This window comes from Erigeron canadensis, chromosome 6 (genome assembly GCF_010389155.1).
Source record: "Erigeron canadensis isolate Cc75 chromosome 6, C_canadensis_v1, whole genome shotgun sequence".
Taxonomy (NCBI): Eukaryota; Viridiplantae; Streptophyta; class Magnoliopsida; order Asterales; family Asteraceae; genus Erigeron; species Erigeron canadensis.
Window position 1 is genome coordinate 23,344,742 of NC_057766.1, and position 19,202 is coordinate 23,363,943.

General features: G+C 37.3%; 1 protein-coding gene across 1 annotated transcript; it reads right to left on the minus strand.

The window, feature by feature from the left end:
* Positions 1 to 7,967: 7,967 nt before the first annotated feature.
* On the minus strand, positions 7,968 to 10,510 carry LOC122606134 (wall-associated receptor kinase-like 6). Its single transcript, XM_043779095.1, has 3 exons — positions 9,673 to 10,510; positions 9,384 to 9,551; positions 7,968 to 9,185 (listed from the first exon to the last, which is right to left on the minus strand). Exons 1-3 carry the CDS (start codon positions 10,508 to 10,510, stop codon positions 8,002 to 8,004), a joined length of 2,190 nt encoding a protein of 729 aa, XP_043635030.1. The 3' UTR covers positions 7,968 to 8,001.
* Between the last annotated feature and the right edge of the window lie 8,692 nt (positions 10,511 to 19,202).

Genomic DNA, 19,202 nt, shown 5'->3' on the forward strand with positions numbered 1-19,202 from the left:
GGCTCACTGATGTATCTCACAGCGAGTCGTCCTGACATCATGTTTGCTACTTGCCTTTGTGCAAGATATAAAGCATCTCCTAGGGAGTCCCATCTTCTCGCTGTCAAGCGTATCTTCAAATATCTCAAAGGGACTTCCTTTTTAGGTCTCTGGTATCCCAAGGAGTCTACCTTTGACTTAGTTGCATACTCTGACTCTGACTATGCTAGATGCATGTTAGATAGGAAAAGTACCAGTGGTGGATGTCAACTGTTGGGGGCAAGGCTGACTAGTTGGTCTAGTAAGAAACAACATACAGTTTCCATCTCCACTGCTGAAGCAGAGTATGTGTCTGCAGCAAGTTGTTGTGCACAAGTCTTTTGGATGAAGAACCAACTTGCTGACTATGACCTAAATTTTTCCAAGATCCCCATCATGTGTGATAACACAAGTGCTATTGCTATCACACATAATCCTGTTCAGCATTCCAAAACTAAACATATTGACATTAGGTATCACTTCATTCGTGATCATGTAATGAAAGGGGATGTTGAAATTTACTTCATCCCCACTGATGACCAACTTGCTGACATCTTCACTAAGCCTTTAGATGAAAAGAGATTCAAGGATCTCGTCAGCAGGTTGGGTATGTTAAATGGTGATTTTACAAATTCAACATGATCACTCATGTTTTGCTGCCCATATTCCTTTTATGAAGATGAGCAGCGACTTCTTAAGTCAAAGTCATCAGCGAGCTCTTCCTTCTACTCGCTGATCCCTGTTGCTTTGGGAAAAAGCAAAATAAAGGCAATGGAAAGCCAAAAGTTTCCATCTAGTCCAGCAGCAAACGGCTGCTGGTAAAGACGTCTAAAATCCGTTGATCCCTGATGCTTTGGGAAAAAGCATAACAAAAGTAATAGGGTGTTGAAAGTCCCTATCTAGTCCAGCAGCAAATGGCTGCTGGTAAAGACGTCTAAAATCCATTGATCCCTGATGCTTTGGGAAAAAGCATAACAAAAGTAATAGGGTGCTGAAGTCCCTATCTAGTCTAGCAGCAAACGGCTGCTGGTAAAGACATCTAAAATCCGTTGATGGCTGACAATTTGCCAAAAATTGTTTAATGCTCATCAGCATCCACCTCTTCTATTTTTGTGGTGCTGATTAAAACTTGGTAACTTGTTTTGTCAAAATAATACAACTCTTCAGTGGATACCTCAAGCCATCTGAGTGTATTCCACTACATGTTTTATTAATATTATATTATATATGTCTCGAATAGTTACCTCGATTTTCTCCCAAATGGGCTACTTATTGGTACATGTCTCATCAAACTACTTATTTACGTTACTCACATACGTATTTTTGATTAATAAATAAAAACGTTTATGTGCACTACAATTGGTACACAATAGGCATTATTTTTAGTTTTTACATTTTTAATATCTTCATACTATGTATGTGAGAGAAAAAGTGACGGTTCACTTTTGCAGACGTAGGACCTACTCCCATACCATATATATTTCCAATCATGTCTATATCCAACTTCTTACGTTTCATTTTCTCTAAACTCATATCCTTCTAAACTGCTCAAATCTCTCAACTTCTCTTCAATTTCCTCTAATCTTTCATTCTCTCTAAAGGTCTTTCATTATCTCTAAACTCCTCATATCATCTAATCATCCTCTCTTATAATATCTCAAATGGCTTCTTCATCTGCACAATCTCCTCATGCTGAAAACATTGATTTTGGAAGTGTTCCTGCATATCTCACTTCCAAAGTATATGATCCTGAAGGGATTCCATCTTCTCCTCTCGTTTCCTTTCAAGCTTCAAAGCTGACCGTCAAAGCAAATAACTATCTTGGATCTCAAGGAGTACCCAAGAATGTGGAAGGGTACTACTTTATGATGGATTTCATCATGGGGTGTGACGTCAGAAGGGCTCTGTACCGAGACCCTGGTGAGATGCCTCTTCATCTTTTAAGAGAGTACTGGTGGACGTGCACATATGATAAGGTGAATGATACCGTTACTGGCACGGTATTGAAGAAAAAGTACAACATTGATATTACTGTTAACTCACTGAGGAGGGCTCTTCGCCTTCCTCAGCAATCTGAAGAGCGTTCATTTGTTGGTGTGGTTCCAAACCAAGTGTGGAAGGATTGGCTGGCCTCCATTGGATATGGTACGAATATGGAGCCAGTGCAAGCTGTGCACAACAATCCTCAAAAGAATTTTCTGTCGGGGATATGGAGGTTCCTGTTCACCCATGTCATACAATGTCTCGGTGGGAACAGTGGCTCATTCGATTAAGCCATTGCTGGCCAGATGCAGATCATCTATGCACTGGCACATGGACGTTTCTTGGACTTTGTTGCAGTTATTTTTGAAGATCTTAAAGGCAAGGTCACTATTAAAAACAGATCGAGTTCAGTGCCTTTCGCTCGATTCCTCTCACTAATCTTCAAAAGTGAGTTGGGAAATGAATATATCATCGCTGGAGCTAATTATATCAACTCTCCAAGGATCGCCAACACTGTCTATAAGACTCCAGTATGCGATCTTGAACTATTTGAAGCAAGATATGCTGAGCTCACTCCTGCAATGTATCAGGTACTACTCACTGTCTATCTTGAGCAGTATGCCCCTAACCTTGCTGGAGTTGGTGTGCTGGTAATCCCCCCAGCAGCCTCCAAAGCTCCCAAGAAAACCAAAAAGAAAATGCAAAAACTCTCTTCCATCTCACCTCCTGCTGCTGTCCCAACATAGCAGCAGCGAGTATCAAAGGGCCCAACCACTAAGGTTAAGAAGTCCTCACGGCCCAAGGACATTAGAAACCCAGCCAACCCATCAGCAGTCTCCCAACATACTGCTAACGAGAATATGGGAAACAGTGAACAGCCACCTCAAACTTCTGTAGGCGAGGTTGGTGTAGATATTGGGTCAACCCAGCCCACTAGAGTTGAGTCAACCACCCCTATAATTCCTCCCTCTTCTCAACCTTCTGAGTCCCTGACAGCAGCCAGATCATAGGTGTTGCTAAAGTCAGCAAATTCTACGGCCGATGATGAGTTGGTGCAACAACACACTGACTCTGAGGCACCCGGTTCCCTTAACCCCTTGAATTTCTCTACAGAAGCAAGATTGATTGAAGGTGAAGGTGGTGCTGATGTGGTTGAAGGTGAGAATGTCGTTGAAGGTGGTGGTGTTGCTGGAACAAATAATGAAGAAACAATTGTTGGGGAAAACCCTGAAGGCCCAACTGACTATATGGATGAGGGTGAAGGGTGTGATGTAGAGGGTGCTGGATTTGATGTGGTGGATGATGAGATGTTTGATGATGAGGAGAGTGAGTTTGAACTCGAAGAGTTCACCATTGATGAATTCCAGCTGGACACCTCCACCCATGCTGATGAACAATTTGCTAGTGACTTGGAGGAGGATGCTGACGAGGACACTGCTGCTGATGCTAATGATAATGCAGCAGTTGTCTCTCCTGAAATGGCTGCTGCTGATAACAATGCAGCAACCCCTATTGAAGCTCAAACAGAGGTAGTTGTGGAGACAAGCACGGAGGTTATGGTTGATCCACCTGCTGGTGGGGCAACACCAGCAGTGAGGGCACTTGACAATATGCCTGCACTAAGGATGCCTTCCTTCAGCATGCCCTCTTCCTTCCCCAGCATGTTTGAAAGTCAACCTGCTAGCAAGTCTGCCAATATTCCATTGACTGCCAAAGAACTGGGCCTTGCTTACAATACTCATTCTTCTGAAACGCTTGCCAGGATTGAAGAAACTTTGAATGACATATCCAAGGCTGCTCATCTAGCTATTGAAATAAAAGATCATGAAGATGACGCCTTGGTATGTACACTAAAGAGCTGGTATGTCAGGCAACAGGAAAACAGTGCCAGCATCGAAAGCATCAAAGAAAAATCTATCTCCCTAGCTGCTGATCAAGAAAAACTGTGCAGTTCTCTCACCTCTATCAAAAAGGATCAGCAGATTATTCTGGGAAGAGTCGATCGCTGTGCAAATCGGTGAATGCCACCAAAGTTATGGCTATGAAGGCATCCACAAGTAGCTCCTCAGCAGCTGCTGAAGTTAAAGAACATGCTGACTTGGTCTCTCCACTTATCTCCCAAGTCGAAGACAACACCAAGGCCATCCATGCCTTGGATACTCGTATGGCCAGTCTTCCTCCTCCTTAAGCTTCATTCACTGAGGAAGATCGTAAGTGCCAGCAAAAGTTGGAAACAGAGGTTGCTGACATAAAGAACCTACTGACCCAACTTCTGAACAAAAAAGAAGCACCTGCAGCAGTAGTGGAGGTAGTTATCAATGATACTACCTCCAAGGGGGAGAAACTTGATGCTGCTCTCTATGATCTTATCTCCGAAGTAGTTAAGAAGGCTGCTAATGATTTCATTGAAGAAGCTGCTGACAAGATCATTGATGAAGATGACAATACTTGTACAGCCACCGAAACTACCAATGATAAAAGGGCAATAGTGGTTGTACAAGACGTGGAAAGTGATGTTGTTCCCCCTGCTGGTGCTTAGGGGGAGACAAATACTGAGGGGGAGCGACAATTAATGGTGATTGATGCTCCCCAAGATGATACAGCTGTTGAAGAAGTGCTCAGCCTTCATACTATTGCAGCAGGTCAGGAAGCTGCCAGGCAACAAATGTTAGAAAGAATGGGGGCTGAGGCAACAAGGGTTCCAGCCAGTAGGAGGCCAGATTATTATCTCAATGCTGACAATCTTTCCATCATCTCCCCAGCAGGCAATCAATTCCAAGTGATTGACATTCTTGCTCTAACTGTTGAGGGAAAAACTCAACAACAGGCACTAGAGGAGCTTGATAGAAGGAAGCTGAACAAAGAAAATGAAAGGAAAAACTTGGAGCTCATTGCCAGGATGGCCCTTGCTGAAAGAGATGAGATGGATGGTGAGCAGAGAATGCTATTACTCACTGGTGGGCCTGAAGCGCTGTACAGACAAAAACAAGCCGATGTTGAGCAGCAGGTTAAGGAAAAGAGGGAACAGTTTGAAAGGGAAAAAGCCAGGTGGTTGGAATAATGGAAGAAAGGAAAAGGCCTGAAAAAATTGTTGCTGTGGAGGTGAGAAAAGCTGCTATGGGTACACAAACTAATCTTAAGTTCAGGAGGGAAGGTCTTCCTACTCCAGTAAAACTAATGAATGTGAAGCTGAAGAATCTTGGGGTGTCTGAGTGGTTTGAAGTTTATATGTTGATCAAAGATAAGAAGGCTGCTAGCTATGATCACCTTCAAGACATGCTAAAGAGATTTTTCGAAAGGGTTCTGGAGTATGAAACTAAATTCAAGGAAGATCTTCCCCTTCTGAGAACTATATTTGGCACTCCAGCAGCTGTTTCTTAGACAACAGGCAGAAGGGTACTAAAAAGAAAGCATTCTAGCAGACCTCTGTCTGCTGACCTCCCTCCAATTCCCACCGATGTTGGCTTGAACCTAAGGCTTCCCCCTAGGGCTTATTTTGAAGAAGGAAGGGTACTGGAGCAACCTGCTGGCATCTTCTTCAACAATTTTGCAAATGATCAACTATTCTTTCGCCTTGAAGAGATGGAAAGGGCTTCTAATGGATTTCTGGTTGGATTAAGGAAAAGGTTTGCAAAAATGGCTTGTGCCAGACCAGTAGTCAGCAGAATAGAAGAAGAGCTGATGAAGCCCCACAGGTTGAGTGATCCAGTGCTGAGGATAGCAAAGCAGGAAGAAGCTTTTGAGATTGAAGCTGCTATGGCGTCCTCGAGTACTTTTCATATGTAAAGTATAAATGATGTAACATTACTTTTGTATGAAATAAAGAGCCTTCTTCTTCCACCATCTCTATGTTTTCTTAAGTAATTTTCATCTAGCAAGTCTCCTCAGCTAATAGGGGGAGATTGTTAAGTCTGGGATTCGCTGAAGAAGACTTGCTCGCTGACACACGTCGTCAGCAAGTCTTTAGCAAGTCATCAGCAGATGAAGAGACGTCTTCAACAAGTCGAATGCTTCACCATGGTAGTCATGGCGGGAAGAATTTAAAATCAAATGAAGACAAAAAGGTCACAGGGTGGTTAACCAACTGTAATTTGCCCTGAATGGCAAATGTACATGCTGGGACCAAAGCAAGGGTTCTCTCTCTCTTACCCGATTTGGTATAGAAGACAATGGGCACATGATTCAAGTACCATGAGCCAATTGGAAGTCGACAACCACCATCAAGTCATAATCAAAGCAGGCTGTGTTGCCCCAAGTCTTTCCCTATATAAAGCAACACAGCCACATTGTATCTCGTGTGTTAGTCACCTTAAAAGTGTGTGTCACTTGTAATTGCTTAAGTTTTTAGTGCGTCTAGACTTAGCAATTGTCTTTGCACTCTTGTAGTCTTGTAAGTCAAGTGTATAAGATCAACCATGTATTCATCGTTTAATCAATGATACATATGATTATCCTTGCATTGATGTATTACAATTGAACTTTGCATTGTTCTTGTTATTTACTTGCTTGCTTACTTTCTTGTCTATTTAATTAAAACATAAGTTGTGCATTCGTGGACCATCAGGTTCTTTCTGAAATATTAAAAAACCAATCTTGCCACCCTTAAAAAACAACGAATACGATCATGCAAGTCTTCCCGTTGGCGGATCCTCTTATAGTCTCACTACTAGTCCTAATATCCGTACGATGTACGCTGGCTATATAGACTATATTATAAAGATATATGAATATGTCTTACACATGATTCGTGAATATGAAATAAATTGTTATTAAAATAAATCGATGATCGAAGTTAAGTTATAATAAACATTAAAAGGACGCGTGTCGATCTTCAATTCCTCAACCTTTGCTCTGATGCCACTGATGCCCAAGTATGATTATCGAATTGAAGAATAAAGTATATAATTGAATCACACAATTATATTGAATCAAATTATGTTCAATCACTGTACACGAATTTGATTACTAAGTTGGACATTAAACTAAAATGAAACTACTTCTAATTATACTAGTTGTTTTTGGCGGTTATTCCCTAACCATGACGTTGCTTCATCAACTGATGTGTTTCTTTGGAGCGTCGTGTCTGTTTGTTGTGTGAGGCCCAAACCGCCAACCCCTTTTCTGAAGAAACACATCGGTTCTCTTTTGCCCCATTTACACTTTGTATCCCTCAAGTCTTAAACTAATTAATTCCAACAATACTTTTCCGGATGCGCCCATATTGCCGCCTGTTTTGGAAGCCCTGGTTGGCACCAAACACATTTTGGAGATTAAGATTAGTTATTACCATTTTGGTGAGTGCGAAAGTTGCAAAGGTTATCGGGCTTGTGGTATATGGTGATGCCTTACAATTGGTTAAGAGTAATCTAGTGGAAAGGTCTCCCCTGGTCATCCGTCTTCATCGAGCTTATTTGAAGCGGTATCCAACAACTCATTCCCCGACAAAAGTATTTGGACTAAAGCTGTGAAAGTTGTGAGTTATGTGTGAATATCCTGTTTTGTGTTATATGGCTATGCAATAACATGTGTGATTCATGATTTGTGGTATGGGTCTTGTCTCTGGTGTGACAAAAATTCGGACTATCGGGATTTGGCTACTACTGGTGTGGATGATAGTGTATAGGGACCGGTTATTCTGGACCTATCCGTTGTCCCCCAATTCAAAAGGACCCCAAGGAGTGTCCACAAATCTGACACCATATTGATCTATGATTTATTACTTTTGAAAGATATGTTGGTGCCATTGTTGGCTTTTGGTTTTTGTGTTTCAAATTTGAAAGATGATGTCTTTTGAACACTTTTTCCAATCACATCTATTCTGGCGGTGCATCGCACATGACTGCACTCTAGTATAGAGTCTAAACCTGTATTAAAATATAAAAAAACATATTATAGAACAAAATTACAATAATACACTTATAAAATGGTTACGGAATACATTACCCATACATTCAAATTTTGATAGACTTATGATTACATAAAGTCTAATTACATACTGTACTATCTACCTATATGACTAATACTATCCCAACTCAAGGATGTTGATGTTGATTCACCATATGGCTGCTGAGATAATTCCTCCCCATATATAACGTTATCGACAATGGGTTGAACCGTTGATGGAATTTGTGATGTTCTTATGGTTTCCAACTCTGTAAATACTTCTTTCATTGTTGGCCTATTCTTTCCATTCGGATTCAAGCATTGCAATGCAAGGTTAGCTATTAGAAGAAGTTCATCCCCATTAGCCTCTTTAATCATCTTTGCATCAAGAATAGACATAACACGCCCTTCTTCCATAGCACACGTAAAGTGTGTGGCCAGATTTCTGTGTTCTCCAAATCTAGCTACAGATATTGGTTTTTCTCCGGTTATCAGTTCAACCAAAACAACTCCAAAACTATAAACGTCACTCTTCTCGGTAAATTGGCTGGATTGGAAATATTCAGGATCTAGGTAGCCAAACGTACCTTTTACCAAGGTAGTCAAGTGAGTCTGATCGATTGATACCAACCTTGAAGTTCCAAAGTCAGAGACTTTGGCCCTGTAGTTTTCATCCAAGAGTATGTTAGTGGTTTTGATGTCCCTATGGTATATTGGAATTAATGCTGCTGAATGCAAGTAAGCAAGTGCTCCTGCAACCTCTATAGCTATTTGTAACCTCATATTTAATGTAAAAAGGAACTCGTCACTATCACTGTGAAGGCTACCATACAAGGTCCCATTTGAGATGAATTCAGAAACTAGCATAGGAACCTCTGTCTCTAAGCAGCATCCCAAAAGTTTGACCACGTTCCTATGATTGATTTGTGAAAGAATGACCACTTCATTGATGAAATGCTCTAATTGGCTTTCATCAACCACCTTTGATTTTTTGACTGCCACAATCCTTCCATCCGCTAACATCCCCTTATACACCGTACCTTGACCTCCTCGGCCAAGAACTCTGTTTTCGTTGAAGTCATCAGTGGCCTTCGCCAACACACGTGATGTGAAAAGTATGGTTTTATCAACCAAAGATGGGTTAGCTTCGGCTTGTTGTTTTAATAATATACCACCATTGCGTTTAAAAAACCTCTCTTGTTGACTCTTGCCTTTTATTCTCGTGATACAATCCCCGACTAAGTGCCAATATCCCCAGCTCACTAGCACAACAAATGGTACAACTATGTTTATAGTAAAACCTGAATGAAGTTCAACATGCAAAGTTGCTTAGAACATTTTCAATGGTGTCTAACCTATCATAGATTTTTTTCAATGTCCTTCCCATTAATTTATGATATTAAATTAATAGTGTTAGTTTAAGTTATAGAAAAATATTTTAGTAAAAAGAATTTAAAAGTTAATGTGAGCGTATTGGGAAAAAAAATCTTCGATCATACCTAAACTAACGAACAACAGTGTATTATCAGCTTCATCATCATTCTTTTTGCTACCACAAGAATAGTCCTGTTTGTAAACAGAACCATCATCAATGTTATATATATAATCGATGTCACAGTAGCTTCCATCAGCTCTACACTTTGCACACACATCATTCATAGTCGCCTCTACAAGAGAAACTACGTTAGATGCCAAAATAAATAAAATAGGGAAGAAAAAAAAAAAGATATACACCCAAGAATGCACTAATATTGAACTACATATTACCAGTTAATGAATAGCATCCACCTTCTAAATAAGGATTTCCTTCGTATGAATCATGGAGGTGGCATTTCCAAGTATCTAATGAAGTTCCATTACCCAGAAGGACTATGAAATATTGTCTATAGAATGAACAAGTGACTCGATCGTAGTCATTCTGTGATAGAGTCCACAGAAGTGATATCGGAACAAAAGTTTCTCCTTCCAAGCTGCTAGAAATAGATGATCGGCTTTGATTAGTGTACAAACTTGTATCCATCACAAAGGCAGACCCACAGGCTCTATCACCGCCCTGCTCTTCCAACTCGTTAAGGCTAAAATTGTAGGATTTGAGATAACGAGGAATTGCGGTTTGGCAACAATTTATGCCAAAGCAGTTACTGTTTCTGTCGCTAAGAGTCCTGTTAATGAGACAAGCCGTGGAACACCCCGTTAGCTCAGTACTCCCATTATCTGTCAATACAGCATTACCACACCCCTCGAAAACAAATGTATTGTGTAGTGGGGAGAGCCAGAAGGGGCTCCCACCAAGATCGATGGTGTCCATCTGAGTGATATTCGTAACTGGATTTTGGCAGTTAGAGAATATTGGTTTTGGTGTTTTAACTGTGATTTTTTGATTTATCAAGCTAACACTTACAATTTCAAAGCGGTAATTGAGTGCATGTAGGTATGGCGTCGAGGAGTTGCAATCCACGACGTACCATTCGTTGAGAGCACACTTTGGCCCGATTCCAAAAGGGTACGGAATCCTAACATTCCCACACTTATCACGGCACCCTTTCTTGGCGTAATGGCCAAGCTCTTTTGATGCAACACTTAATGAAAGGAAGATAAATATATAGTAAGCTTGAAATAACTTCATTTTCTTTGTTAAGAATGATGTTAAATTTTATTTTTTTAATGGAAAATGGAAATATCATTTAACTCAATCCCAGCATCTGACAAGACGATGATTAATTAGTACCAGAAAGCTGTGTTTTTGTTTATCTTAATGTTTATATATACATATAGTAAAGTGCGTCTGATAATATATAGGAAATTAGGAACCCGGCAACTTGGAAACAAAGCACTGATCGATTCAATAGTCTACGCCGTGTGAATTAAACTTGGAAGTTTGTGTTTTTTTTTTTAATTTACTTTAAGATTAAGATGTAAGCAATATCTCTACATTCTTTATCACCGATCATATTTTGGATATTGATACCAAATGTGTATGGTCATAATTATTTTACTCATATATCATATCTAATCCATAACCTATTAAAGAGAGTGTCATATTAACCAACCACCATCTTCTCATTTACCCTGTAATTTTAAATCGGGCCTAAATTTATAACACAATACCGGCCATTCATACAAAAACCACTTGACCACCGAGGTCGGTCATAACTGGGTGTAGGCATAACTTCTTGAAATTTTCTTCATTAATGAACATTCAAAAAGATTTGGTGTACACAAATAAGAAACTACACTTGACTACTTGAGAGTCAACGTTTCCCCAACCTTCAGCAATAAATGAGAAAACAGGTAGTTCACTTGATGCATTGGGTGCATATATCGCAATGCAAAGTGATTACCAATATTGTTGGAATAAAGTGTAATTAGCAGATATAAAACTCTTATAACTTATTCAAAAAAGAGTAAGTAGCTAATCAAGACATAACTTCATGTTGGTTACTGGTGGCCGGAAAATGACTGATCTATATTCTTACACGTTGGTTGATGTCTTAGATTTCAATTGATTTGTTTTATAAACGTAAGAAATACTAACCAAATTTGATATCTTTGAGGCGATTGAAGTCTGCGAAGGTTGTTGAGAATCAATCGTTGTCGGGGAATACATGTTGAGGCCAGTCATCATTTTCCGATATGGACGTGAATCACTGGATAATTAGCAAGTGCAACGTCTTTTGGATTCACAAGAATCTCTGTTGGAATTTTGCCAAAGACTTCAGCACATGTAAGACTATAAATTTTTTCTGCAGTTCGATATATTCCTGCATGATTCAGACATACCGTTAACCAAGTTAATGATGGGTTTTAGGCATTACAAACTAACTTAAACTTTAAAGAGAACATGCAACTTAAAACAAGATCTATGTTTTCACAATTGAACCTATAACTATGAACATAAAATTAAAAATTCTAATACCCTAGTAATAATCGAAAATTACTAAGGAAAATAAATAAATAAATAAGATTACATACCTTTTAGGTGTTATAGTAAACAACTAAAATTATCCCTCTCGATCTCTTGAAAGCAAGCACCACAAATGTCGTGCCTCTAAAGAGTTCATCCACACTTAGTTATTTTTTTGAGTCGTCGGGTGTGATTCCATTAAAGGCACGACATTTGTGGTGCTTGCTTCCAAGAGATTGAGAGGGATAATTTTAGTTGTTTACTATAACACCTAAAAGGTATGTAATTTTATTTATTTATTTATTTTCTCTACTAAGTTTCAATTATTTACTAGAGTTGGAGTATTAGGGTTCTTATTTTGTATTCATAGTTATAGGTTCAATTGTGAAAACATAGATCCTGTTTTAGGTTGCATGCTCCCTTAATAGTTTAAGTTAGTTTGTAATGCTTAAAACCCATCGGATAGATATATATATATAAATATATATATATATATATATATATATTGGTGTGTCTCATATATAGGAAATTAAAAAACTGGCAACATGGAAATAAAGCACAGATCGATTCAACAGTCTACGCCGTGTGAATTAATCTTGATGGATCAAAGCTTGGAAGTTTCTGAATTTTTCTACTTCAAGATTAAGATGTAAGTAATATCTCTACAATCTTATCACCTCCTCATGTTTTGGATATCAATAACAAATAGTGTACGGTCATAATTGTTTTACAAGTTAATTTCATTACACGCCCCTATGATTTGCCATATTATTAAGTTTACCTACCGTGCTATTATTTTATCATTACATCACTCTATGGTGACTTATTGTATTATTAGACACCCAATATATAACCCAAATCGATATAATCCAATTCCGTGGTTGTTTGGGGTGACTGTTGCGACAGTGGTGGTGCCGTGGAGGTGTTTTGCCAGTAGTGGTGGGATCTCAAACGAGTCACGACGGTTATGGAGAATGGTGAATGGACGACGTTGATATATATATATATAGCTGTGTGGTATTTGATTTTGTGATATATCATGCTTTTCACCCCGATAGTTAAACATATTGAAAGGGGGCTATGACTCACCTTGATATGCCACACATTATATTCCATATATCCAAAATGGGTACTTCCCATCTATAGCTTCCTTGATTATATATTCCTTATGCTCCTCATTCGTATATCAAAGCCAAGCCTATCCCTACGATAGGACTAATATACATAAGTTTCTATCTTAAGCCATTGCTTAGAAATGCCACTTTTATTAAGTTGTCACCAATTATGGAATCCAAGTGTATTGCTAATATTCACATCTTTTTAATCATAGAGATTGATGGTGTAAAAGGTCACTTTCAGTATACATGTAGTTATAAGTTGTTAGAATTTCAGTAACTTGTCTTCATTTGTGGTTTCGTTTGGCATCTTAGGTTATCATATGCTAATGTCATATTAGTTTATACTAACCTTATTCATCATTTAATGTGTAACCGATTTTAGGATAAATTAGCATTTGTGATATCAATTTATAGATTGGTTAACGTAATTACTTATGTTCATTCCGCTTAGTTATATTTCGCGTTACAATGTTTACGCTTATCCCTTTAACGTAATTGACCCAAAATGTGATGGGTTTTTAAGTGACTTTGGCTTAATTTATTTATTGGGCTTACTCTTATTTGGGTTATGTGATTAATGGGTTATATTGGTTATTGGACTTTATGGTTTGTTGGGCCAAGTGGGCCTACTGATTTATGGTTCTATGGGTTTAGTATTTGGGCTGGGTTAGCCCTTTATGGTATTTTAGTGCATCTTTTAGCCCATTATACAAATGGTTAGTTTCCTTTCAAATCTTCTGTTTTTAATTCAGACTTTTATGAAATGTTGGATACTATTTTGGGGTCAAGCCGAATTATTTGGACCTTCATGATTTTTTACACAGTGACTTATATGTATCTAGTATTTTTGTGAATTTTTGATGAATTTTTAGATGATGTTTGGTGTCCTTAAAAATTATCCAAACACAAACTGTCCCGAATGGGCACTGCTTGCGACATCAGAAGTTTTATAAAAGTTCTTGATGTTCTGATTGTTAGAAAAATCCCATGATTTTATTTTAAGTTGAAAACACATTGAAATTACTTTCCACCAAGTATGACCTCCTGAAACCTTATGGATTAGGAGATAAAAATTGTTAAAGTTTATAAAATATTTATACCAAATTACAGTTTTGACCAGTTTCAGTAGAAAATTCAGATCTTTCATTCTGTTCAGTATTTTTGAGTAATTCTAGTTGGTGGTTATTCTTAACTCGTTCCTCTACAACTTTTATTTTGAAAGTTTTTCTTGAAAATGCCCTCACACGCCCAGTTTTCCCATTCAAAGACAGAATATGGATTATGTCAGCTTACTTTATTTGCCCAATGCATGCCTTTACTTTATGGCTTCACCCAACACTTATTTTGGCAAACTCAATACATTTTGTTCATCCTAATTCATCTCTTAATCTTTCATTAGTGTTTTCTCCAGATTTTATTTCATGATATTTTATGGACAAATCATGTGATGAAAGTGATGAATTTATATTTGTGTTCTTGTGATTTCGGTTAGTGATTTTTATGCATAGTTTTGTCTTGAATTCTTATAAAATCCTTATTTCTTGTACTAACTTCATAAATCCCAGATTATTAACATGTATTTTAACATCAAAATATATATGAAATCATCAATTAAAGATCCATCTCAAATCCCAAATCAAAACAACTTAAACTAGTGCCAATCTAAGCATGTATGTAATCATCTCATCATTTTAACAACAAATCTTTATCCATCTTCAATTCAACAACTTATAAACATATTTTTATGAAAAACTCCAGAAATATATTCATCAAAATGTATAAAAATATGACCATATTTCAAAGGAAAAATCCCTTTAAAAGTTATTTAATCTATAACAACACTTTTGTGTCTTAAACTTGTTGAATCCTTAAATCTTTCTTCTAGATTTCGACATGCATGAGCATGATGAGAAAGATTCTATCAACTTGCCTCCATCAAGTGTGTTTTTTAAAGAAACAAGAAGAAAACATAAACTTTTGATAAAGATCTTTGAATATAAACATAAACAAGATTAATCTAACAAAGAGGTGAAGATTTATACCCTTGATGAACTCGGTTTTGAAAGTGATTTTGGGCAGAAATTTCATGGCCCTATAAGCTCTAAACAACCCTTATTCCAAGCTTGAAATAACTCTTAAGCCTTACTTGAATCAACCCTTGATTAATTTAGTATAAACCCTTATTATTGTTATATGTTAGATGAGATTTATTCTTGCCTTTTTCTTGATTATTTGGGCCGAAATGGAGAGGGGGAAAAGAGAAGAAAATGCAGAAAATTTGAGAGAGAAATGAGAGATTGTGTCTGTGTTGGGAGATGTTAGAGTGATTAAGGTGTGAAGGGTGGGAGTTGGAGTATCCAAGTCTTGTCTTGGAAGTGTAAGGACTAGCTTATTTTTGATTGGTTAAAGGGTTTTGGGGAAAAGAGGTGTAGTGCTTGGTAATGTATTTGGATAGTAGAAAGACTAGATTCATGATACATATATGTGTATCTATATATGAGTTTAAGACATGGAGGAGGGTGTAAGAATAAGTGGGTTAGTTGTATGATGATTGGTGAATTTTTATAAAAGTTTATATTTATAATAAGTTTAAGTTGTATGCATATCTTTTAATTGGAAGACTTATTCAAATGTTTCAATATATTTATGTACTTATTATTATTCAAGTTTACTATTATGTACATAATAGTTTATAAATCTATCTTCAAGATGGTCATTATATTATTGTGCTCAAAAGTACTTTAATTAGATTTGTGTTTGAATTGTTGGATATCCATAAGAAATTTTTGGGTTGTTATCTCATCTTGTGAGTCTTGCATAGTTATTCTTATGATTTAACTCCTTGAAATTAAATTTTTGGTTCGTTGACATTTTCATGAAGTTCAATTAGAACTAATTATAGTATGAGATTGTCTTGAATGATTATAGTTTTTGATTATAGCATTTCTAAGGCATTTCACTGTACTAGAGGGCAATTAGCACTAAGCCCTAAATGTCTAGAAGACAATTCTCTTAATAAACCTCTACGGATCGATACCTAGATAAGTATAAGTAAATAGTCCTAATTGGAAATTGAGGGTTGTTACAGAGCATTCCCAGCCGCAGCGGGTAATGTTATCAACTAGGGCGCTATTGGCCACTAACCACTCGCTCGCCGGACGCTCGGGCTCCGCGTTTCAAGTTCGTTATCCTAACCGTATCCTCTGCTCCACCGGGAGCCTGACCCCTTCTTCTCTTTTTGGTTCTTGAGAATGGTCGCCACCTCCTCTCACTGCCCCGTATAGGGTTCTTGGCCTCGTACCATGACTACGTGTTTCCATTGGTTGATGCTGCTGCGTATTGCAAAAGATCTTGAAAGAAAAGCAACAGAAAGAAGGTTGAGTGATAGACGAGGAGAACGGTTGTTGTTTGTCAGGTTCGGTTCTTCTTAGTTGGGTTGGGCGAGTTCGACCAAAAAATAGACGCTTCTAATTTCTTTGGAGATTCTAAATGCAGCATGTGCTGAAACCCGCCTAGCTACTTGAAGTCTTGCTGCGAGGAAGATTAGAAACACCTTACTATATTGAATTTAGAATAGTGGCAAGGCAAGTAGTTAAGAACAAACGAGCATACAACGGAAAGCACAATTGGGGTAGCTCAGGAACTATAGAATCTCTCAGGAGTTAAATAAACTCTTTTATGCTAGTGGAAGTTAGGATGGGCCGACTCATCCTCGGAATCCTACAAAAAAAGAGAGGGAACAAAATCACTTTCTTTCAGTGACATAAATACATTATAAAGTTGATGATTCCCACCAAGAATTTGATTGCCGGCTCACTCGCTGCCCTAAGCCCTACAGTTCCTTCACTTACCGCCTAAGATAAATCTTGGGAAAAGCATTTAACCTGAATTAGTATATAGATTCCCAGATACGGATGATGAGGATTAGCCTTCCTCTACAAGGAATGGAAGTGTGGGTGAATCGACTTCACGATTTGATGTTCTATATTCCTCTCTAGTTTAGATTCCCCGTCGATTCTTCCCCTGATTCATACATAGCATAGTCCAAGCGAACCCACTTAAAATCTTTACTAAACTATGACCGGCCATCATATTAGCAAATAAACGTATTCCTAAGCTTAGCCAGATCTTCGTCTTTCATATAGAAAAGAGAAGGAGACCATTGTGGATTTGGGGGTTCTAAACCAGAGGAGAGGCAGTGAAAAAAGAGAAGCTTACTCTATTCCAGAAGCAGGAATATCGCGGAAAGTCAATCAGATAAGATAAGAAGATAAGGGACAATCCTATTCATAGAGTGATCCTAGGATCGATACGGGATGGGAATAGAAAAATTTATCTCTTAGAGCACATCTTTACCTACACTTACATTGAACTAAATGCGTTAAGCATATAGTTGCATTTTCATGCTAACCGAAGAGTGGGTCCCTGTTGTTCACAAGTGAAGGCACTAAACGGATCAAGATCTCGTAAATTCATTGTCTTTCTTATAAGGAGAGTCTACGGTAAGCAAGAGAGTCCACAACACCTAATGTAATACCCCACCGTTAGCGGAAACATGAGGTGTCATGAAAAGTATAGCACGACATGGAATTACATAGATACTGCTAAATGAAATAGAATATAATAAATATATTCCCAAAAACATGAGTTCAAAGTCATAGCAGTGCTAAAATAGCTTATTAGAACCAAGTCCATAAAGAAATAATCCAAGGCATGTAGCCTTAAAATCTGACAATAAATAAAGGAGCACTAAACTCTGAAGTCTAGCCTAGCATAGCAGTCTTTATCCCTGATTAGCCTGAGCACCTGAAAAGTATACTAAAATGTGTCAACACAAAGGTTGGTGAGTTCGTAGGTTTTATGTCAAAAATCTAGTCAAAGAAATAAGTCTTTTGTCGATTCTTTTAAGTCTAAACAAGTAATAGTTCAATATATAACGAGCAGAGTTACGCCATAATAAAACCAAATGTCTCAAAGTCTGGCCTTACGGTAACTGCCTTAGTCCAAAGTCTCAAGTCTCCAATACACACAAAAAGCACGTCAATTAAGCAAAACAAAGATACAACAAGACAGAAGCACGTCAAATGGCATAAGTAACTCTATACGCACAGGCTCAATACTGAACATAAACAGAAATCGAGAAAACTGTTTAAAAAGAACAAGTATACTTTTCACCCCAAAACATGTAAAAAGAGGGGCTACGAAACTCACCTGAAAGCAGCACAAGTATAAATATCCTAGATCAACGAACAAGAACACGAACAGTCAGATACACCTGAAATAAGCCCACTATCTGTCCAAAAGTCCTACATTGTCCACAAGTCACCCAATAAGTACTGTTAATTGTATATGTCTATGTCCTATACTAATGTCTTAGGAAATGCCATTATGTATTGTCAATGTCATAATATATATATATATATATATACATATATATATTTATATATAGAAAATAAGCGTTTTGTCCTTATAAATTGTCCATGTGAAATTCTTCTTTTAATAATGTCACGTTTTATTGTTTATATCTTGTCAACTATTTATATGGAATGTCATTATAAAGTATGTGAAGTCCGATAAGTCATCGATTATTATTATATAAAATGTATAATTTATTTAGTCCTTATAAAGTCGTTTTAGATATATATATATAGTCATATGTCCATATTAAATTTAATCTTTATATATATACATATGTCCATATCTATTTAATTCTTGTATATATATAGTTATGTCTAATAAGTCTTTATATATATATATTTATATATATATATATCCATATTAATTTCATAATTATGAAAATTGGAATTTAATTATAAACATGGATCAAATTAATTAAAATATAATTTAACTTTGTTTAAATACTTTAATTTTTAACTAAAATACTAAAATAATACCCAAACCCTAATCCTTATCAATAAGCCGTCGTTGAACAGGTTGACCGATAGTTTGACCAACGTTGACCAAACGAAAATCAAGATTTCGGGTGTATCTATGAACCATAACCGATTTCCAAGGCCAAAAACACGATTAACCTTCGAACTTATACCAGATCTAACCGAAATCATTCGAAAACAACACATACAATTTTGGATTAAACAAGATCTCGATTTATTTAGTTATGTATGAATCGAAAATACAAGGAAACACATCAATCTAAACATGAACATGGTTTTTGGATCCAAAGTATCCGGATTTGGAATGATTTCGGGTATAAGATTTCGGATCTCCATATATTTATACATAACATCACCAAAATATACATATATAAGTGATTACTTTTCAGGTCTAACAAGATT

What these genes read in the sequence shown, in the direction of transcription:
- LOC122606134 (XM_043779095.1), bottom strand. Translation starts at nt 10,510, where the DNA reads ATGAAGTTATTTCAAGCTTACTATATATTTATCTTCCTTTCATTAAGT. An exon ending in AGGAAATCCTTATTTAGAAG is followed by an intron (nt 9,552 to 9,672) that starts GTGGATGCTATT and finishes TTTCTCTTGTAG; the next exon opens with AGGCGACTATGAATGATGTG. An exon ending in ACTGTTGTTCGTTAGTTTAG is followed by an intron (nt 9,186 to 9,383) that starts GTATGATCGAAG and finishes AACTTCATTCAG; the next exon opens with GTTTTACTATAAACATAGTT.